The following is a 23,340-nucleotide window of genomic DNA, read 5'->3' as shown; positions in this document are numbered from 1 at the left end:
TGTTAAGGCCCTGAATCTTCTGCTTTGTTTTATTTTCTTTCTTTTGTTCAAGCCTTGGACTTTCTCTACGCGATAATATGGTATTATCCGACCTGATTGTTATGGCTTGAACTTTTGCTTTATTTTAATCTTTCTAGATCGAGTTAAGTGTACAAAGTTTCAAGTGCACAAAGTCCAAGTGTCAAGTGTGTTAATAAGATTACTGTGATCAACTAAGAAAGGTTTAAGTCAAGTTGAGGTGACATGTGAAAGCAAATTAAGCCCGAGGTATGATGGAGTCTGTAATTTGTCGGATTAAATGGGGACCTCACAAGCATTGTGCCTAATTGTACCTTAACGTATCATGTTGACATCAAAATACTTGTTAAGTTTAAAGTGGACAAATTATATCTACAATCGACTTTGGGTTCTTGGCATAATAATTTCCAAATAGAAGTGTGATCTAGAACGTTAACAGATAATGTGATTCCCTGTTGTAATCTTTCTCAGAAAAATAATTTAGTAATCTTTTAAAGTAAATATTTTTGATATATAATATTAATTTCATCTCTACTCCTATCCTATTTTTGTTTTATTTTTTGTTTCAACTTCAAAATATTATGTATATACTTTCATAATATTAAAATATATGAAAATGCCAAAAAGATTTTAAGTTTTTATTATGTTCGTACATATTTTATTAAACCTTGATTTATTCAAAATCATGTGTTTTGTTGTCAAGATCGTTCATGCAATGTTTGTTGGAAACCTAGGACTTAAACAAATCATTTACAAGTTGAGAGATTGAAAATAAAATTTCAGGTTATTCTGAAAACACTTCAAACTAAGAGCTTGTTTTGAAAAGGAAAATTCTTCTTTGACCCTTGAGAGGGTCTCTGAACGAATCTTATTCGTTCTAAGTTTTGTGCAGGTGTAGATGGGCAGGTAGATCAAGATCAAGTCTGCTTGTAGTTGCAGATGCTGAAGCGCTTAAAAGAAGATGAGAACGTGAAAGTTGGTTGTTGAACCTAAAGATGTACTGATTGTGTCTGAAGACAAGGAATGAAACCAGCCGGCTCAAGAAAGTCAACAAGAGAAAATTAGATGTCGAGCCTCCCGCATCTGATGTTTCTAAAATTTGCTGTTGCCGATTCTTCCCAGAAAATAAGATTGAAGTTCAAGTCTATAAGACTGGAAAATAAAGAACTGTTCAAGATCCAATCTGGTTCAAGATCCTGGATCAAGACAAGTACTAAGTTTCAAGAAATAAAGACGAAGAAAAGAACTTGACAAAGGTTCCTCGACATACTCAATCCTAGAGGGAGATTGTAGAGCCAATATTCTATATTGTTTTTAGGATTGCATATGTCGTTTAAGTTTGCTTTTAGTCGGTGTAGTACGTACTCGATACGTTTAGTTTGTACGTTTATTTTGTAAGTTTTGGAGAAATGGGGACCCTATAAAAGGGCCACCTAACCCATTTCTCCAACTCTCTCCAACCCTTTCACTCCAAGACATAACATTTGGAAATAAAGTTTCTTTCTCTCATTCTCTCACCCACTTCTTCTCTGTTTTAGAAAATAAACCAAACAAACTAAGATCCGAGATCCGAGTGTCGTTGGTGATTTCTGCTAACCAACAACACGGATTGATCCGAGTCAAGTCTTGAGATCCATCTAGAGGACCTACAAGTGGTATCAGAGCTTTCGGCTATACTTTTTGTGGTTTTCGGGTCAAACTTTTCGGGTTTTGATCTTAGTTTTTGTTGGATTTGAGGTTGATTTCGTGTTACTCACCTCTTTTGAAGTCCCTTACACCTTGGAAATACATGAGAATCACCAAATCTAATTTTTTAGTGTTTTAAGTTTTAGTGTCCGAGCTCATATTCGACTTAAAAACTCAGATCTAGGCCGATTTAATGATTTTTAGACTAAAGTCTTTTGGACTCTTTGGAAGTTTGGGTGTTATATTGTCACAAAAAAAATCGCATCGGGTACTGTAGCAGTCGCTTCCGAGTTACTGTAGCAATCGCCGGGGGTACGATAGCAATCGCATCGCCGAGGTACTGTAGTAATCGCTTCGCATGGGGTACTGTAGCAAATCGTTTCGCTTCGCACAGGGGGGGGGGTACTATAGCAACCGCTTCGCTTCGCACAGGTACTGTAGCAATCGCTTCGCATCGGACTGTAGCAACTCGGTACTGTAGCAACTCATGCGAAACACTGTAACAACTCACGCGAGACACTGTAGCAACTCGGTACTGTAGCAATTCATGCGAAACACTGTAGCGACTCGGTACTGTAGCAACTCATGCGAAACATTGTAGCAACTCATGCGAAACAATTTAGCGACTCGGTACTGTAACAACTCATGCGAAACACTGTAGCGACTCGGCACTGTAGCAAAAAAAAAAAACCCTTAAATTTTTTTTTCTCTTTAAAAAAAAAAAAGAATGTCTTACGAACCTAAGCTTGGAGGAAATCTGGATATGGGAGAAAGCCGAAAGAAAATGTTAAAAGGAGAATTCGATATGTTTACACATATTAAAGGAGAATTGGTTGCCTCTCTCATCAATGGATTTGAGTCGCTCGTCACCAAAATGAGAAGTGTCGGTATCATCAATAGTTTGTCTGAGATCAACATGAAGCTGTTGAATTCATTGCCTTACTCATGGTGTGTCAATGTGGTTACCAACAAAAGAACCACAAACCTGTATACCATGACACTCTCAGAGTTGACTTCTACCATCAAGTCTTTTAAAATAATGGAAGATAAGCTCCAAATGAACAACCAGTCCAAAGAAAATAAAGTTGGGACAAGTGGTGTCGGTAAAAGTAGTCATGCATGTCCTATCATTCCCGACACATCACCAGCTGATGAGGTAAATCACAATCTTTGTTCTCAAGCATGCATCAACAAAGTCACATACTATAGATATCATCAAGACGAAGTTTTGAAAGAAAATGCAAAACTTCGTCAGTTAAATGCTGAATATGTAAAAGCTGACAAGATATATGTTGAAAAGATTAAAACTCATCACGATGATGTTGCAAATCTTAAACTTAAAATCTTTCAAGAAGAGCACAATGTCATCTATTATAAGAACATAATTAACAATTTAAAAGAAGAAATTGAAAAGTTAAAACTTGAAGTTTCTGACAAAAAGGAAAAAGAAAAGCAAGTTGAAAGATTTGAAGCATCATCTGAGAAATTAGATGATCTTATTGGAGCCCAGAGAAGTTCTAAAGTTAAAGCGGGGCTGGGGTATGATTGCACTGCCGAACCACCACCAGTCAATGATAACTACACCAGCTTGCCCCACTTTAGCTATAATACTTTTCAAGACGAGGAATGGAATACGGGGTTGGTAGAATACCAAAGCCTGTGAAATTTGTTCCTACTACCTCTCAAACTGCTGCTCCAGTCCCATCATCTGATAAATCTGACATCAATGTGTCTTGTGTAGCAGGTGATGTAAGTGGTGATTGTGGAAAGGTTAACCTGGGTTGTAAGCTAAAAGGAAAGTTAGAACCACGTTTTGAATCATGTGTGGATCTAACCAAAACTATTAACAATCCAGTTTGTAATAAAGTTTGTGAATCCATGTTGGGAAGTTTAAAGTCAGGGTCAAATTATGTATTTTGTGAAAATTCAAGTGATGATAGTTGTACAAACGTTTGCAATGAAAATGAATGTTCTTCTTCTGACTCAGATTATGAAGCCGTTTGTGATGAAACTTTTGTTGAAAAATGTGTCAATGAAAGTAGACCTGTTGAGGTGAACATATCAAGTTGTGAGACTGAGGATAATTCAAGTAAAAGCAAAGTTTTTGAAAATGAAAAGGCAAGTACTTCTTGTAAGTATGTTCCACCAAATAAACGATCATTTTCTCAAACAACCAATCAATTTAGAAATCCTCAGCCATACAACTTCTATGATATCAACTACTATGGTCATTATCAACAAAACTTTGTTGATCCATATTACACAAATGTGTTTATAATCATGTTCCTTTCCATGGATCACCTTTCCCACCACACCAACCACATTATAGTTCAGATGAGTTCTTTGGCACTCCCAGGAGAAAGTGTTGTTTTGTGTGTGGTCACTCTTCTCACCTTGCAAGACATTGCAAGCACTGGTTCAAGCAACAGCTTGATATTCAAAGGCGGCTTAGTTAGTTCCCAAAAAGAGCTTTTAGTAGCCTTGATTCAATGACTGATCAAGCTGATAGTGAACCTAGTGAAATGGATGTGAGATCCAAAGTAAATAAAGTAAAACACAAAAAGAAATCTTTTTGGAAAACCAAGAAGGATAAAATCAAAAAGAATCCTAAGACTGTAAAGTTTGAGGATTCACCAAAAACAATTTCAAAATCAAGAAAAGAAAAGTCCAAAATTTCCAAAACCAAGGAACAAGTTTTTACTTGGATTCCTAAGGACTGTTTTTCATCAAGTGAGGATTCAACAAGAAATAAATGGTTTTTTGGAATTAAAATCAAGTTTGGCTGATTTACGGTTGACCTTCTGGGGACAAAAGTATCCCGGGAACCCATGTTTATTTAAATTTTTAGTGCATGCGGGGTCAATCAAGGAGGACTATCAATAGTATTAGGTACTTAGATAGTGATTGCACCCGGCATATGATGGGAGACAAACTCCTGCTATTTGATGCTAAACCATTTGATGGCGGATTCGAGTCTTTCATAAGCGACATGGGAGGACAAACTTCATGGAAGGGACGCCTTGTTTAAATGGTTCAACAACTTCTTTTCGAGCGCTTCTCAAACCAACCTCGTCCAACTGCTTCTCTCAAGTGATGGATCCAGCATCAGCTGTTGGATCTCGGTTAGAATCTCTTTAACTTTGTCATACAATGTGATAATGCATGCTTAAGATAGTCCATCTGACAACAACTTTGCTTACCTTTTCACTAAAACCATCGATCATGCTCGATTTGAATTTCGGGTCGAATAGATCGGCATGATCAATTTTGATTAAAACAAACTATCTATCCTTTTGTATATAAAATTGTAAATATTTTTCAAATATGTCACAATTTTAGAGGGAGAAAATGAGTTAAGTTTAACTCAGCAAAAAGATTTTCAATTCATCTTAAGAAAAGCAAAAACAAATCATTTGATTTACCAAAAAGATTTTATATTACTTTTAAGAAAATCTTAAAGGAATTGTCCCGTTTAGAAGGAGCTCCTGCTTAGAGGGAGTCGGATATTTAAATTTTTTTAAATTTTTAGAAATTGATCCGACCATTAGAAAATGATAAGAAAATATCTCTAACGATTCTAGTACATGAAAAGAGTAGATCAAAAGCCAACAAGATCATTGCTTGATGTGTAGATAGGCTTGACAAATGAGTAAGTGTCATAGTGATATAAACTTAAATATCTGCCTATGCTAGTTGTTACACGTTATGAAGCGGTTGCCGACTCCAACTAAAGTCATATTAATGAAGGCTGAAATGCAATTAAACATGTCATACCCAAGCCTCTCTTTACCTTATCACAGTTGTCTTATGAAAAATCATTGTCATTTTTAATTTTTATTGAGTCAAGAAAAGAGTCAAGTAAAGCGTCAAGAAAAGCAAGAAAAAGAAAAACAAAAGAGACAGAAAAGAAAAAGAAAAATCAAGAAAAAGAGTCAGAAAAAGATTCAGTTCTAGAAATTTTAACTTCTGTGTTATTTCTTCATTTATTTTGATTCAAGCCTTGGACTTTCTCTTGTGCGATAATATGGTATTATCCGATCTGATTGTTAAGGCCCTGAATCTTCTGCTTTGTTTTATTTTCTTTCTTTTGTTCAAGCCTTGGACTTTCTCTACGCGATAATATGGTATTATCCGACCTGATTGTTATGGCTTGAACTTTTGCTTTATTTTAATCTTTCTAGATCGAGTTAAGTGTACAAAGTTTCAAGTGCACAAAGTCCAAGTGTCAAGTGTGTTAATAAGATTACTGTGATCAACTAAGAAAGGTTTAAGTCAAGTTGAGGTGACATGTGAAAGCAAATTAAGCCCGAGGTATGATGGAGTCTGTAATTTGTCGGATTAAATGGGGACCTCACAAGCATTGTGCCTAATTGTACCTTAACGTATCATGTTGACATCAAAATACTTGTTAAGTTTAAAGTGGACAAATTATATCTACAATCGACTTTGGGTTCTTGGCATAATAATTTCCAAATAGAAGTGTGATCTAGAACGTTAACAGATAATGTGATTCCCTGTTGTAATCTTTCTCAGAAAAATAATTTAGTAATCTTTTAAAGTAAATATTTTTGATATATAATATTAATTTCATCTCTACTCCTATCCTATTTTTGTTTTATTTTTTGTTTCAACTTCAAAATATTATGTATATATTTTCATAATATTAAAATATATGAAAATGCCAAAAAGATTTTAAGTTTTTATTATGTTCGTACATATTTTATTAAACCTTGATTTATTCAAAATCATGTGTTTTGTTGTCAAGATCGTTCATGCAATGTTTGTTGGAAACCTAGGACTTAAACAAATCATTTACAAGTTGAGAGATTGAAAATAAAATTTCAGGTTATTCTGAAAACACTTCAAACTAAGAGCTTGTTTTGAAAAGGAAAATTCTTCTTTGACCCTTGAGAGGGTCTCTGAACGAATCTTATTCGTTCTAAGTTTTGTGCAGGTGTAGATGGGCAGGTAGATCAAGATCAAGTCTGCTTGTAGTTGCAGATGCTGAAGCGCTTAAAAGAAGATGAGAACGTGAAAGTTGGTTGTTGAACCTAAAGATGTACTGATTGTGTCTGAAGACAAGGAATGAAACCAGCCGGCTCAAGAAAGTCAACAAGAGAAAATTAGATGTCGAGCCTCCCGCATCTGATGTTTCTAAAATTTGCTGTTGCCGATTCTTCCCAGAAAATAAGATTGAAGTTCAAGTCTATAAGACTGGAAAATAAAGAACTGTTCAAGATCCAATCTGGTTCAAGATCCTGGATCAAGACAAGTACTAAGTTTCAAGAAATAAAGACGAAGAAAAGAACTTGACAAAGGTTCCTCGACATACTCAATCCTAGAGGGAGATTGTAGAGCCAATATTCTATATTGTTTTTAGGATTGCATATGTCGTTTAAGTTTGCTTTTAGTCGGTGTAGTACGTACTCGATACGTTTAGTTTGTACGTTTATTTTGTAAGTTTTGGAGAAATGGGGACCCTATAAAAGGGCCACCTAACCCATTTCTCCAACTCTCTCCAACCCTTTCACTCCAAGACATAACATTTGGAAATAAAGTTTCTTTCTCTCATTCTCTCACCCACTTCTTCTCTGTTTTAGAAAATAAACCAAACAAACTAAGATCCGAGATCCGAGTGTCGTTGGTGATTTCTGCTAACCAACAACACGGATTGATCCGAGTCAAGTCTTGAGATCCATCTAGAGGACCTACAAGTGGTATCAGAGCTTTCGGCTATACTTTTTGTGGTTTTCGGGTCAAACTTTTCGGGTTTTGATCTTAGTTTTTGTTGGATTTGAGGTTGATTTCGTGTTACTCACCTCTTTTGAAGTCCCTTACACCTTGGAAATACATGAGAATCACCAAATCTAATTTTTTAGTGTTTTAAGTTTTAGTGTCCGAGCTCATATTCGACTTAAAAACTCAGATCTAGGCCGATTTAATGATTTTTAGACTAAAGTCTTTTGGACTCTTTGGAAGTTTGGGTGTTATATTGTCACAAAAAAAATCGCATCGGGTACTGTAGCAGTCGCTTCCGAGTTACTGTAGCAATCGCCGGGGGTACGATAGCAATCGCATCGCCGAGGTACTGTAGTAATCGCTTCGCATGGGGTACTGTAGCAAATCGTTTCGCTTCGCACAGGGGGGGGGGGGTACTATAGCAACCGCTTCGCTTCGCACAGGTACTGTAGCAATCGCTTCGCATCGGACTGTAGCAACTCGGTACTGTAGCAACTCATGCGAAACACTGTAACAACTCACGCGAGACACTGTAGCAACTCGGTACTGTAGCAATTCATGCGAAACACTGTAGCGACTCGGTACTGTAGCAACTCATGCGAAACACTGTAGCAACTCATGCGAAACAATTTAGCGACTCGGTTAAAATAAAACTTAGATCTTTCTTAGAAAGTTTTACCTTGTCCCTCGCAACGGTGCCAAAAATTTGTTGTGTGTGTACGTGAGTGTATAAAAAGTGTTGATTTCTTTTATTTCACACAAGACCGTGCTTTAAATTTATAAAAACGATTTCTACTAAGACTAAATCAAACACATATAGGCAAGTGTGCCTATCGTATATGTAGAATAGTACTGGTAAGAACCAAGTATCGATCCATGGAAATGAATGATTTCTAATAATAAATCTTTTTTCTAAATTAACCGGATGTAATCATTTAGGGGTGTTTTTAAACTAAATCATTTTAAGTTATAATAAATAAAATAGGTGAACAAGTAGAGGAATTTTAGACGAGAAAATCAATAAATGAAGGTTACCATCTAAATCATGAATGCACTTGCTCTTCTTTGATTATTAATATTTTGAATATATGATTAACTTGCTTTAATAATATAAAATAGAAGAACCCCTTTCTAAGTGAAGGACCCTATGGCACAAAAGAAAGTAGAATGCATAACTTCATGTCTACCATAAAAATGTCAATTTAAGTAAGCAAGTAGTTTTCATGAAGTATAAAGATTAGGATTGACTTTAATTTCTCAAATACCAATCCTAACAACTTTGGGTGATTATAGTATATTCACACAACCTCCCCTTGGTTGATTTAAGTTGATTATAATTATACATTCCTTTAACATATGATTTCTTTAACTAGCAATGCGACCTAATCAATTGTACTTAACAATGTTGTTTTATAATTACCATAACTAGAGAAATTAATCATAGCATATATCTCATATTTTCAAAGTCCAACACATGGAATATGTTTTGGATACTATCAAGATTTTCTGTTTACCATTCCTAGTTTTCAAGAACATGAGTGAATCATGAATGATTATAAAGATTTGTTTTAAGGATTTTAATCACCAACCTTGAATTAATGGATTATGATGACAAAATATATTTCATCCAAGGATAATTGCAAGATAATCATGTACATCACAAAAACTAAATCACATATTCAAATAATCATATCAAATAAAGTTAAGTTTCATCATAGATTTAGATGGTAAAAGGAGGTTTAGCTCATGATGAGCATGGCAATGATCATCAAAGAAGATATCAAACACATGATTAAACTAGGACAACTAACCAAATTTGGGATGAATCCTCTTCTTCAATGGTGATGAATGATGAAGTTGGTGGATGATGATGGATGCCTTCAAGCCTTCAAACTCTATAATGTATCTTCAATTTAAGTGTAAAGTGAGTGTTTTTAAGTGAGAAACCCGTCCAAACCCTCTCCAAACACACCTATTGCAATGAAACATGCAATCTATTTATAGGCTATTTGGGTGACCAGACATGAGCCTGCGTTAGACGGGCACGCCCCCGTGTCCAGCTGTCCAGTGCATTAATTGCTTGTCAGATCGTACATATGATGACTGATGTAACACAAAGTGTACATCTTATTGCATCGAATTATCCTCATATTTAAAGCGAACTCCATGTAAATTCATTGTTTTAGGTACTTATTTGAGTTATTTGTGAATTTGCAGGTCCGGGCGCCCGCCCAACAAAGAAAACATGAAAAGAGGGCGTTTCAAGGACAAAAACGGCAATTTGCCAGACCTGCACGCCCATGCATGCCAGTGGGACCGTGCCGCCTTGGAAAATCACCAGTGCAAGCCGGATCTAATGCCAAGAAAATTCAAAATGGCTAGCCCGTGCACGCCCATGCCAGACCGTAAAGCCCGTGCCCGAACTAAAGCAATGGGTTGACATTCCACATTAGGGCATGACCGTGCATGTCCATGCGCTTGCCCATGCCAAAAGTCCATAATGCATAAATACACCTCCATTACCTACATTTCAAGTGTGGAGCCTTAGGGGAATTCACTGAATTTGCTGGAAAATTATTGTGTGTTTGCTGGAGAGAATTCAAGGCTTTCATCTTGTGTGATCATCCTTGAAAGTAACAATCATCATTCATCTTAGTTTGGAATTTCTTGTTCTTATCAATGCTTTGTAAGACTACTTTGATTTTGTTTGTTGTATCAAGCCGTATGGGCTAATACTTTTGTTACTTAGATTATGTTGAAACATTTACTTATGTGATATTTATCTATGCATGATTTTGGCAAGTTGGTGTTCTTCAAGTTTATGACATGTTCTTGAATAGGGTTTAATGGTTGAATGCTTGTTTTAATTCCTAATCTTGTTAGTTTGATAGATGCTTAGCCATAATATGTTGGAAAACTATGTGTTGAGTATTTGTTTATGAACTTCGTTTGTGTATGCACACTTTGTTTATATCACTAAGTTAGGAATGACTAGTGGAAATTAACTTGGTTATGAATTTTAACAAGCATGAAACCTATCACTTGATATTGGAAAATTATATGGTGATAACATGATTCTTTGCGTTGGTTGATTTTTTCTAGAGATTAAGGCCATAATCCTTAGTTTATATTTTGCTAATTTAAAAGATTCATGTGTTTATCTAGTGTTCTTGAGCTAGTCTATTTTACATTATTTTAGGTGGTTAGTTTGTTGTTTTCATGCTAGCTTTCCTTTAATTATGAGATTAGGTGGTTTTGACAAACTTACTAACCTATGGTTATTGTCTTGAAAAACATCCATCATGATGCTTGTTGTTAGTGTTAGGTTGCCTTGATTGGAATTTGATATTGATACTTGCTCATGATGTTTGCCATTATCATTGTCATTTTGTCACTAAGTTTAAGTGGATGCATAGTCAAAGTAGCTTTGTTTGGATTGATTGTTAGTTGTATTTTATTTGCTTTGTTATTGTTATATGTTAGTTTAGTAATTTGAAAAACCAATTTGATTGCTTGTTAGGTTAAATCAATTACAAATATTTATTATCAAAGGTTCGCCGTGTCCATGGATTGACACTCGGTTCTTACCGATACTTTGCTACAAACGATAGGTACACTTGCCTTTCGTGTGTGGTTTGGTGGTTGGTGAAAACCATTTTTAAAACCCGATTTGTGTGAAACTTTTATTTTAAATTTATATATATATATATATATATATATATATATATATATATTCGCACACGTCAATGACTTAGCATGGGGGCATGTTGAATGAGACACGGGGGTGTGTTTTGGATGCCAGATTCTTACATTTTTATCTTTTCTTTTAGGGAGGGAGGGGGGTTGTTTGACCATGGGGGTGTGCTAGGTGAGACACGACCTCGTGTCAGCTTCATCAGATTTTGTCTTTTTCTTGGAAAGTTGACCACAAGGGTGTGCTATGTGAGACACGGCCCCGTGTTAGCTTCATCAGATTTTGTCTTTTCTAGGAAAGGTGACCACAGGGGTGTCTTTATTTTTCTTCGTGCATCCACTTGTTTCTTCGTTTAAGGATGGAATAAACTTGAAAATAGAAAGTAACATAATAAGTAGTTATTTGAACTAGATATTATAGTGAATATGGTATTTTGGAGATTATTTGATGCTAAAAAGATGTATATTTTTAAATACATCACACACACTCTCTACCCTCCACCTAAAACCGGATCTAGAAATAAGAGAAATGAGCAAGAATCACCAAGTATTCATTTGTCATACATTCAAATATAATGATTAAGATTAAACCCGTGTCCAAAACCAAATCTGAATCGACCTCAATAAGGTATGTTTTAGCTAAAAAGGTCAATTTTGGTGTACGTATTTGCATGAAGCAAGGTAGGATGATAGATCGGGTCATAATTAATGATAAACTAGCTAACTTGATAATAAATGGGTTAGTTGGCTCAGTTCGGATAAAACGATGAGTGTTCGGTTCATAAAAAGGATCGGTAAACGAAGTCGGATTTGCATGAAATTTTCTATGGCAGTAGATCAAAATGAAATGCTTAATAAAATCTCGAGCTTTACAGAAATTAGGATTAGATCTGGAAGATAAACCCGATTACGTTTAAACAGCTAAAATTTGAGAATTGCTACATTGTTGCGAATTGCTACAGCAATTGCGACTTGCTACAGTGTTATGAATTCTAGAGTAGTTACGAATTGATACAATGTTGTGAATTGCTATAGTGTCACGAATTGTTGTAGTAGTTGTGAATTGCTACAGTTTTGAGAATGTGTTTGCTATACATTACGATTCCCAAATCGTGGAAATCAAGAGTAGACAGCTAAGTAGTTAATTAACACTTGAATGTGTTAAACAATTAGTCATGCTCAGTTGAAGAGAGAAAATAACTATTAACTCCGAGCGTAACAGAATCAAGTTGAGTTCTAGCCCCCCTTTTTACCTTTAAATGCTTTGGGTCGTATGGATACTCAAGAAAGAAGATAAAAGATGAATGTGACATGTTTGTATGAAAAAGTAAATAGGTAAACTAATAATAAATATACTAAACACTTTTATGTGAAGTTGTATAAGTATGTGAGCAAGTCATGACGTGGACATCAGGGGGCGTCGTATTACCTTATACCTATCCATGTTATAAATGCTCGTGGGTAGTATGCAAGTACTTATAAGATATGCAAATGTTCCTTTTATGGATATGTATAGAGTTTCCATTTATGGATGGGATAGTGTGCTTTAATGGACAGGAAAGAACGGGCAAGAACACAATAAAGGACTAAAAGCCAATACTTTGTTTAGGGAATTTGTTGTTGTGTTATATGGTCTATTTATAGATATAAGGTATCGACTGATAAAATAATATATGTGTAATATGGTCCAGTTTTTAAGACTATGGTAAGGTGGTCTAGTTATGGATACTATGGTAAGAGGGTATAGTTATGGAAAATATGGTAAGGTGATCCAACTATGGATACTATGGTAAGGTGGTCCAGTTATGGATACAACGAGAATGTGGTATAGTCATGGATACTATGAGAACGTGATCCATTGATGGATACAATGAATAGGTAGTCCAATTAGGGATACTAATTGTGGTAGTTAATAAATACGCATGTGTATGTGGTATGATTGCATGGTATGGTAGTTAATGAATGTATGCACATATGTTGTGTGTTTGTTGGTCCAGCTATGGATACTAGTATAATAGATAGCGTTTATGAACGGCGTGCATGCTACGGTATGCATGAAGAAGACAAGGGTAAGTACGTAAATGAATGTGTACGAAATAAGGGTTATGCTAAATGTATCTTTGGATACAAAAGGGTCACGTGTCAATTGTTTAAATTGATCACTTAAGAAAAGAAAGGGTCCGGGGCCTTACATCCTTGGGATAACATAATCCGATGTCAGGATTACCCCTCAGATGACAAAAAATATGCTTCACGGCTGCCAAATGAGTTACTCAGGAACTCTATTGATATCGGGTACACAAACAGACAGCAAACATAATATCCGGTCAAGAAGCCGTCAAATACATCAAAGATCCGATCATAGCACGATAGAGGGTATAATCATAGCAATCATCATTCATCTTAGTTTGCAATTTCTTGTTCTTAACAATTCTTTGTAAGACTACTTTGATTTTGTTTGTTGTATCAAGCCTTATGGGCTAATATTTTTATTACTTAGATTCTGTTGAAACTTTTACTTATATGATATTTATCTATGCATGATTTTGGCAAGTTGGTGTTCTTCAAGTTTATGACATATTCTTGAATAGAGTTTAATGGTTGAATGCTTGTTTTAATTCCTAATCTTGTTAGTTTGATAGATGCTTAGCCATAATATGTTGGAAAACTATGTGTTAAGTATTTGTTTATGAACTTAGTTTGTGTATACACACTTTGTTTATATCACTAAGATAGGAATGACTAGTGGAAATTAACTTGGTTATGAATTTTAACAAGCATGAAACCTATCACTTGATATTGGAAAATTATATTGTGATAACATGATTCTTTGAGTTGGTTGATGTTTTCTAGAGATTAAGGTCATAATCCTTAGTTTATATTTTGCTAATTTAAAAGATTCATGTGTTTAACTAGTGTTCTTGAGCAAGTCCATTTTACATTATTTTAGGTGGTTAGTTTGTTGTTTTCATGCTAGCTTTCCTTTAATTATGAGATTAGGTAGTTTTGACAAACTTACTAACCTATGGTTATTGTCTTGAAAAACACCCATCATGATGCTTGTTGTTAGTGTTAGGTTTCCTTGATTTGAATTTGATATTGATACATGCTCGTGATGTTTGCCCTTATCATTGTCATTTTGTCACTAAGTTTAAGTGGATGCATAGTCTAAGTAGCTTTGTTTGGATTGATTGTTAGTTGTATTTTATTTGCTTTGTTTTTGTTATATGTTAGTTTAGTAATTTGAAAAACCAATTTGATTGCTTGTTAGGTTAAATCAATTACAAAGATTTATTATCAAAGATTTGCCGTGTCCATGGATTGACACTCGGTTTTTACCGATACTTTGCTACAAACTATAGGTACACTTGCCTTTCGTGTGTGGTTTGGTTGTTGGTGAAAACCATTTTTAAAACCCGATTTGCGTGAAACTTTTATTTAAATTTTTATTTATATATTCGCACACGTCAAGTTTTTGGCGCCGTTGCCGGGGACACGGTGTTTTACTTTGGAAAACGATACGAGTAATTGATTTGCCTTGTAGATATTTTTGCTCTATGTTATTTTAGTCTATTTCATTTTTATTCATCTTGTTTTATTTTATTTTATTAGTTATATTTTTAGGTAGTTTTCCGTGTCTTGGTTGTTTTCCGTTACGCGTTTCTTTCGGGTGATGCATGTCCACCACACCCGGTCCTAAGCTTGTTTCCCCCCTTTCTGAACCCGAGCGACATCTTCAAGAAGGTTTGAGGAGGAGAGCATGCAAGATTGCTGAGGTCTTTGAAAACGAAGTTGTATATGAGGACGCGAATCCCGAGGAAGAAGAGATGGCGGATCCGAAAAATCAAGGTCGCATGGATGACTTCGCCACGCCATCCCTTGATGGCTACGGCAGTGGTGTCAGGGAGCCCGAGATTACCGTGACTTTCGAGATAAAGTCGAGTATTATTCATATGGTCGAAAATTCCGTTTCTTTCCATGGCTTCTCGAACGACGACCCTCATTCTCATGTTGCGCATTTCCTTCGATTGTGTGCGACATTCAAAATTCAGGGGTGTACAGACGATGCCATGAGACTCCGACTATTTCCATTCTCACTTCGCGGGGCTGTCTTGGAGTGGTTAGAGGCACTCCCTTCCGGTTCCATCACCACTTGGAACCAATTGGTTGAGCAGTTTCTTCTTCAGTACTTCTCACCCGATAAAATGCAAGATACCGGGCAAAAATCAGTAGTTTTCATATTGATGATGACGAGTCACTTCATGCTGCATGGGAGAGGTTCAAGGGCTTGTTGAGAAAATTCCCTCATCACGGTTTGAGTCGCGGACTTCAGTGTCGTACGTTCTTTGATGCTTTATTCGGAGCACAGAAGCAGGCAGTTGATCAGGTTGTGGGAGGAGATTTCGGTAGATGTACTCCCAATGAGGCGTTGAATATCTTGGAGCGCGCTGCTAAGAAGATTTTTGCATATAATCTGCCTCGTAGTATTCCTTCTACTAAGGGCGTTCTTCATGTCGATTCTAATACCCTTGTTTCCGCTCAATTAGAAGCCTTGACCAAAAGATTTGACCAGATGCAATCCGATCTGGCTAAGTCTAGCTCTCGTTGTGGGGTGTGTGATGGGAAACACCAAACCAGTCATTGCCAGCAGGCCATGGTGGTGGAGGATGTTGACTTTGTAGGCCGCCAAAACAATGCCTACAGCAACTCCTACAACCCGGGATGGAGAAATCACCCAAATTTCAGCTGGAAAGATAATGGTGGCTCTCAAAATCAGAGTCAAAATCAAAAGCCACCAGGGTTTGACCAAAATCCAAATTACCAGAATCAACCCCAGAACCAATCTTACCAACAAAAGCCTCAGTTTCAGGGTTCCAGCAGTGGTGGTCAGTCTAGTGGGGGGTCTAGTGTTGAAAATATTTTGATCCAACTTTTAGCTAAGACCGAGACCTCAAAAAAACTAGCTGAACAGAGGAACCTGATGATTGATGAGACTCTCCAGAGACACAATCTCAAGTTGAGAAATCAGAAAGCGTCCATTCAGACCATTGAGAATCAGGTTGGACAGATTGCTTAGCTCCTCTCTACGAGACCACAGGGTGGCCTTCTGAGCAACACTGAGATTAATCTGAATGCCGAGGCTAAGGCTATTACCCTGAGGAGTGGTAGATCCACCATTCCTGTTGATCCATTGGTTTCCACACCAAAACCGATTGCCGATGAGATCGAGACTGAGACTCCTGGTGAGGTGCACCCGAGGGTAACCCCAGAAAGTACTGCACAAACCAATGAGCCAGTCAGGACTTATGTTCCTCCCATTCCATACCCAGGCCGTCTGAAGAATCAGAAGATGGAAGAGCAGTACGGGAAATTCTTAGAGCTTTTTAAGCAGCTTCACATCAATCTTCCGTTTCTCGATGCATTGAAAGAGATGCCTAAGTATGCTAAGTTCCTGAAGGAGGTTCTCTCGAACAAGAAGAAATTAGAAGAACTTTCTTGCGTGACTTTGAATGAGGAGTATTATGCGGGCCTTTAGAATAAACTGCCCAAAAAAATAACCGATCCGGGCAGTTTTACCATTCCATGTTTGATCGGTAGTTTGTCGGTTAGTAACGCTTTAGCCGACCTAGGTGCTACCATAAACTTGATGCCTTATTCTGTTTTTGCTAAGATAGACCTAGGTGAGCCTAAGCCTACTCGCATGAGCATTCAGCTTGGCGACCGCTCGGTGAAATACCTGAGAGGTATAGTTGAGAATATGCTTGTGTTTTTTGTTGACTTTGTGATCTTGAACATGGATTGGGATAAAAATGTACCACACATCTTGGGTCGTGCTTTCCTAGCCACTGCTAGAGCTCTCATTGATGTTTGCACCGGCAGACTCACTCTTAGAGTTGGAGACGAGGAGGTGACCTTTGATATTGGAGATCCATGCGCCACCCAAATGATCATGATGACGTGCTCTACATTGATACCATCGACTCTTGCGTTTGTGAGCACATACATGACACGCGAGAGGGGTACTCTTTGGATACTCAGTTGTGTTTTAGAGAGGTTTCTGACTTGATTAGTGGGCCTCTGATTGATGAGTTGGTCTGTGGTATGGACCACGAGTCTCCTGAGTGTTTAGAGAGGATTGAGGATGTTGATTGCGTTGCCGTGCCTAAGGCGAAACCTTCTGTTGTGGACCCACCATCTATCGAGCTTAAGGAACTCCCATCTCATTTGGAGTATGCCTTTTTGGAGGATGGGTCCCGTTTGCCTGTTATCATTTCTGCTGGTTTGTTGAGCGAGGAGAAGGTGAAGTTGCTCATGGTTCTGAAGAGGCACAAGCACGCGATCACCTGGAAGATCATGGATATAAAAGGGATCAGTCCATCCTTTTGTACCCATAAGATCTTGATAGAGGAGGAGTACAAACCCGTGGTGCAGCACCAACGGCGTCTCAACCATAATATGCAAGATGTTGTGAAGAAAGAGGTCATCAAGCTTCTCGATGCTGGATTGATCTATCTGATCTCTGATTCCCCATGGGTGAGCCCGTTGCAGGTCGTCCCAAAAAAAAGCGGTACGACGGTTGTTGTGAATGAGAAGAACGAATTGATTCCTACGCGTACCGTCACGGGATGGAGAGTTTGCATTGACTACCGCAAGCTCAATGATGCCACAAGGAAAGACCATTTCCCACTCCCCTTTATCGACCAGATGTTGGAGCGACTGTCGGGAAAGATGTACTATTGCTTTCTTGACGGTTTCTCGGGATACTTTCAGATCCCTATCTCTCCTGAGGATCAGGAGAAGACGACATTCACAGGCGGGGATTGAGGTTGATCGAGCCAAAATTGATAGCATTTCGAAGCTTCCGCCACCAAACTCAGTGAAGTCTATTTGGAGTTTTCTCGATCACGCGAGATGTAAGGTCCCGAATCCCGGGAATCCTACAGTTGGTAATCACATCCACAATTTCACAAAAATTTAAAACCAAACGATTCGTTTTTATTTAAAACAAGTTCAGAGTAAATAACAGCGGAAAAAGTGTAATTATTTAAAGAAAATCCCAAACACGGGTACAAGTGTCCAAAAATCGAATATAAATAAAATATATGTTTTATTTGAAATCCTCGACCAGAAATGCCTTCAACCTCCCGAGTAGCATCCAGCACGTAAGCGGTAGCATCCACTTCTTAACTTGAAAGTCAATCTAACATACACATAAAATCAGCTTGAGCTGAGTGAGTTCAAGTTTTCGTAAACGACATTCATTAAAAACTTTAACTCCCTGAGTATGGAATGTAGGGGAAAATCATGAGTCCATAAAATCATAAATAGCTTTTCTTAACCAAATCATAAGTAAATAAAACATTAAACATCTTTTCACGCAGCACGGGCCTCCTCACCCCGAGTCTTCCCCGACTAATATATTTGACCCAGCCGCGGTTTAACAAAACCGTTAAAATCATGCAACACGAGCCTCCTCACCCCGGGTCATCCCCAAGTAATATATTTGACTCGGTCACAGTTTAATAAAACAAAATCACGCAACACGAGCCTCCTCACCCCGGGTCATCCCCAAGTAACATATTTGACTCGGTCGCGGTTTAACATACCAAACACGTGATACGAGCCTCCTCACCCCGGGTCTTCCCCAAGTAATATATTTGACCCGACCACGGTTTATAGAACGGCGGGCCTCCTCACTCCGGGTATTTCCCATGTAATATATTTGACCCGCCGGGTCATAAACATGCAACACGGGCCTCCTCACCCCGGGTCCTCCCCGAGTAATATATTTGACCCGGTCACAGTTTACCATCACATACACATTCACATACACCTCCACATACACACATACAAACATCTAATTCAAACATCCAACCAACAATATCACCACATACAATCCATAAATAATGGATAATCTAGGCATTCAATACTAAGCCTAATAGCAACCTCGAGGCTTAGAGCCCAAGTAATATGCATAACCTTAAGGGATATATGACCCTATAAAGAGTCTAAAATATCCTAATGCATAAAATATAATTTACACATGTCTTCTTAAAGGCACAACCACAAACAAGATCATACAATACCAACCCAATAGTTTAAAGGAATAAAATCGATTAAAATCATAATAAGGTGTGTATGCTAGCCCAAAACGTAAAAGGTTAAAAGGGGCATCATGAACTCACATGAAACGAGCCAATCAAATAACAATGGGTATGAAAACTTCAAAGCCAATCCATAGTTTACTAACTAAACGTACTCAACGTACCGACTCGCTTATCCTACGAGATGTTCTAACATGATTTGATTGACCTAAAGCCTTGACATTACCAAATTCAATTACATCAGCCCCCGAGGCCATGTATTTACCAAAACCACCCTTAGTTAATCCCGGGGACAAATGGTTCCCAATTTACCCCCGAAAGTTGTTGACTTTATCGAATACGCGCGTTAACGGGTTGTTTATGCACTTAGATACCGACTCAGCCCCTTGTGGACCAAATTTAGTAAAATCACAGCCAACAAGTCCACACGACGCTACACGAGTTGGATGGGTCGGTATTTCGCAAGCACGATGCACAAACTACCAATAAACGCGAATTTGCGCCGTACCGACCCGTTTGAGTAACCGACAACCAATTCAGCCCCTATAACATAAAAATATAGTTTTTCACAGCCAACAAATCAAACCGAGGCTAAAACATCCGAATTGGTTATTAATTCCCTCAAACAACGCGATAAACGCAACAATTGACAAACTAGACAACCAAAACCTAGTTTTCACTTCATCAACAGTTGACCAATCTAACGAATGCCAAAACTCATGATACTAAAGTATATTACACTAGACATACCCAAGAAGAGGACGGAGCAAGAACTTCAATTATAACAGCCCTGAAAGATGTGAGAAAGGGCAGCCACAGGTTAAGCCTAAAACAAACTTATCGATCAATAACGAATATAACATGCAGATTTTAGCATGCAAAGATGCATTTTATTACATAGGAAAACCATGGAATTAAATTATTAACTTTTTACCAGACTTTTATAAATGTCTTAGGTTTTTAAAAATATTTTTATTATATTTTTCTAGTGGACACAAAAATCATAAATATTCCTCCAACACAGAAAGGTACGTGCAGCTATTTCAGTGCGCAACAAAATGGTTTTATTTTTATAAAATTCATTACCAAACCAAATTAAATGATTCCAATTGAGTTTGATTCTTAACTCAAAATAAAAAGTTCCAAAAGTGTAACCAACTAATTTTGACTTGTTGAAATAGAGTTATGATGTCGGGAAGACAGACCAGAATCCATCATCCCGCATCAGCTTTGACACTCGATCTTATAAATTCATAAAAACCATTCAAATCTTGTCCAAGAATTAAATGATATACCTTTCTGGAAACTAGACTCAAAGTAGAACATTATGGAAAGAAGAATCGATCAAAAACAATGGATTATCATCGCATTACAGACCCTACAATAAACGTATACGAATCTGTCAGCAAACTGTTATCATCAAAACTCAACCTTAACTACCAATAAGTGCGTTAATATGATCAATTAAGGTGTAAGAGACATGGGGAATTATAAAAAAGACCTTGGATTAGACTCGGGATGGCTGGACATGGCCGGAGCTGCAAGAAAATCGAGGTGATGATGGCTGCAAGGTTGCGATCGGCTAGCTAAGGGAGGAAGAAACTAGTTAGGGTTTTGTTATAATAATGTTACGCTTAGGCCCTTTTAACTTGTAAAACGTGATGTCTTGCGCCAAAGGTTAGATAACACGGCTTTCGGACATAGTTAGGAGGTCCCTTAAGGATGCCAACTCGGTCTCGGTTAAAAATACAAAATCTACAAGGCTTGATTCTTCTTTAACGAAAATTACAAAATTTAACGGGCGTTACACGGGATTCTATGGGAGATTCATAAAGGACTTTTCCCAAATCTCCCGCCCGATGACGAAACTCCTTGAGAAAGATGCCCCTTTTGTTTTCTCCTCCGAATGCCTTCAGGCGTTCGAGCTGTTGAAGGAGAAATTGGTGAATGCCCCTATCATGGTTGCCCCCGACTGGTCCTTGCCTTTTGAGTTGATGTGTGATGCGAGTGACTTTGAAGTTGGGACGGTCTTAGGTCAAAGGCGGGATAAGCACTTTTACCCGATTTATTATGCGAGTAGGACACTGAATGATGCGCAGGAGCACCACACGACCACTGAAAAAGAGCTCCTTGCTGTTGTCTTCGCATTCGATAAATTTCGTTCTTATCTTGTCCTTTCTAAGACCATTGTGTTTACGGACCATGCAGCCCTTCACTATCTTTTCAGTAAACAAGATGCGAAGCCGAGACTTATTCGATAGATTTTGTTGCTGCAGGAGTTTGACATTGAGATTCATGATAAAAAGGGTGCTGAAAATGACGCGGCTGGCCATCTCTCCTGTCTTGAGTGCTCTGCTTCATCGGAACAAGTGGGGGTTCACATAAATGACAATTTCCCCCACGAGTTCCTCATGTATATCAAGACGTGTGATGAAGATCATCCCTGGTTCGCTGACATTGCGAATTTTCTTGCTAGTGGGGTCGTGCTTAAAGGTCTTACTCACCAGAAAAAGAAGAAATTATTTTCTGATGTTAAGCATTATATTTGGGAGGATCCTTACTTGTTTCGTGTTGGCGCCGATCAGCTCGTGCGTAGGCGTGTGTATGGTGATGAGGCTCAAAAGATCTTGAAACACTGCCACGAGGGCCCAACCGGAGGACACCATGGAGCCACATCCACGGCGAAGAAGGTCTATGACGCCGGTTTCTTCTGGTCAACCATCTTCCGTGATGCTCATGACATGGTGCAGTCTTGTGATGCTTGCCAGAGGGCGAGTAACATGTCATCATGAGATAAGATGCCCCAGCGACCAATTCAGGTATTTGAGGTTTTTGATGTCTGGGCATCGACTTCATGGGACCTTTCCCGACTTCTTTTAGCCATCGTTACATCCTAGTAGCCGTTGATTACGTTTCGAAATGGGCCGAGGCGCAAGCCTTGCCCACAAATGATGCTAGGTCGGTGGTGAAATTCTTGAAGAATTTGTTCTCCCACTTTGGTGCCCCGAAAGCACTGATTAATGACCGAGGGACATTTTTCTGTAATACCCAGTTGGAAAAGGCATTGTCCCGGTATGGTTTCCATCATCGCTTCTCTACAACATATCACCCGTAGATGAGCGAGCAGGTCGAGGTCATGAATCGGGACATCAAGAGGATTTTGGAGAAAACGGTTAGTCAGAACCGTAAGGATTGGTCCGAGAAATTAGATGATGCACTGTGGGTTTTCCATACAGCCTACGAGACACCGATTGGTACGACACCGTTCAAATTGGTGTACGGGAAAGTGTGTCATCTCCCTATTGAGCTCGACCGTAAGGCGTATTGGACATTGAAATGTGCAAATCTTGATCTTACATGCGCGGGTAAAAACAGGATGGGTCAGTTGCATGAGCTTGAGGAGTTGAGAGGCCAAGCTTATGAGAATTCATGGATTTACAAGGAGAGGATCAAACAGCTTCATGATGCCCGGTTGAAGGACCTCAAACAATTCCAAGCGGGCGATCGTGTTTTGCTTTATAATTCTCGCCTTCGTTTATTCCTCGGGAAGTTGAAATCCCGATGGTCCAGCCCCTTTAGTCTGAGACAGGTGTTTGACTACGGTACCGTTGAGATTGGCCATGAGAATGGACGCATCTTCAACGTGAACGGTCACCGTTTGAAACACTATTTGGGTGAGCCGGTTGAGACTGTGTTGGAGGTTGTTGACCTCCACCGCATGACTTAAGTGTGGGGAGTGTGAGTCTAGCTATCGACTCCGTCAAAATTTAGCATCTTAGGAACTTTGTAGATTTTTGCGTGTTTGTTTTATTCTTGTTTGTTTTTGAAGAGTTATTCTTATCTTTGTCTCTTTCCGGTTTCGTTCTTTGAGCGAGAGATGTCGGGTTAGGACTCATAATGGTCACAATCGGGAACCATTTTGATTTGGAATTGAGTGGAATACTGCCAAATTGGCAGAATGAGAATTGGCAGGTCAAATCGACCTTGCATGGTAAACCGCACGGCCGTACGTGCAACCTCGGGAAACGTGCATGCAGATTTAAAGGAGTTTTACAACCTACCTACCATCATTCTCATCCATTCCACTCTTTTCCCAGCC

General features: G+C 38.2%; 3 protein-coding genes and 1 non-coding gene across 4 annotated transcripts; 3 read left to right on the top strand and 1 right to left on the bottom strand.

The window, feature by feature from the left end:
- The first annotated feature begins 14,813 nt into the window (after nucleotides 1-14,813).
- On the top strand, nucleotides 14,814-16,672 carry LOC143594348 (uncharacterized). The gene is made up of 3 exons (XM_077073677.1): nucleotides 14,814-15,365; nucleotides 15,470-16,195; nucleotides 16,277-16,672. The coding sequence occupies exons 1-3, from the start codon at nucleotides 14,814-14,816 to the stop codon at nucleotides 16,670-16,672; spliced, it is 1,674 nt and encodes a 557-aa protein (XP_076929792.1).
- LOC143594349 (small nucleolar RNA R71) lies at nucleotides 15,349-15,453 on the bottom strand. Its single transcript, XR_013146323.1, has one exon. It is a non-coding gene; the product is annotated as a small nucleolar RNA R71 (small nucleolar RNA).
- A 4,428-nt stretch (nucleotides 16,673-21,100) lies between the features above and the next one.
- On the top strand, nucleotides 21,101-22,033 carry LOC143594347 (uncharacterized). The gene is made up of 2 exons (XM_077073676.1): nucleotides 21,101-21,412; nucleotides 21,518-22,033. Exons 1-2 carry the CDS (start codon nucleotides 21,101-21,103, stop codon nucleotides 22,031-22,033), a joined length of 828 nt encoding a protein of 275 aa, XP_076929791.1.
- A 323-nt stretch (nucleotides 22,034-22,356) lies between these two features.
- On the top strand, nucleotides 22,357-22,968 carry LOC143594346 (uncharacterized). Its single transcript, XM_077073675.1, has one exon. The coding sequence runs from the start codon at nucleotides 22,357-22,359 to the stop codon at nucleotides 22,966-22,968; it is 612 nt and encodes a 203-aa protein (XP_076929790.1).
- Nucleotides 22,969-23,340: the final 372 nt, after the last annotated feature.

The sequence above is a fragment of the Bidens hawaiensis genome, unplaced genomic scaffold, assembly GCF_021521415.1.
Source record: "Bidens hawaiensis isolate Kalapana, Puna unplaced genomic scaffold, B.hawaiensis_p1.1 tig00043526_1, whole genome shotgun sequence".
NCBI lineage: Eukaryota > Viridiplantae > Streptophyta > Magnoliopsida > Asterales > Asteraceae > Bidens > Bidens hawaiensis.
This window is presented reverse-complemented; position numbering and strand designations above follow the sequence as displayed.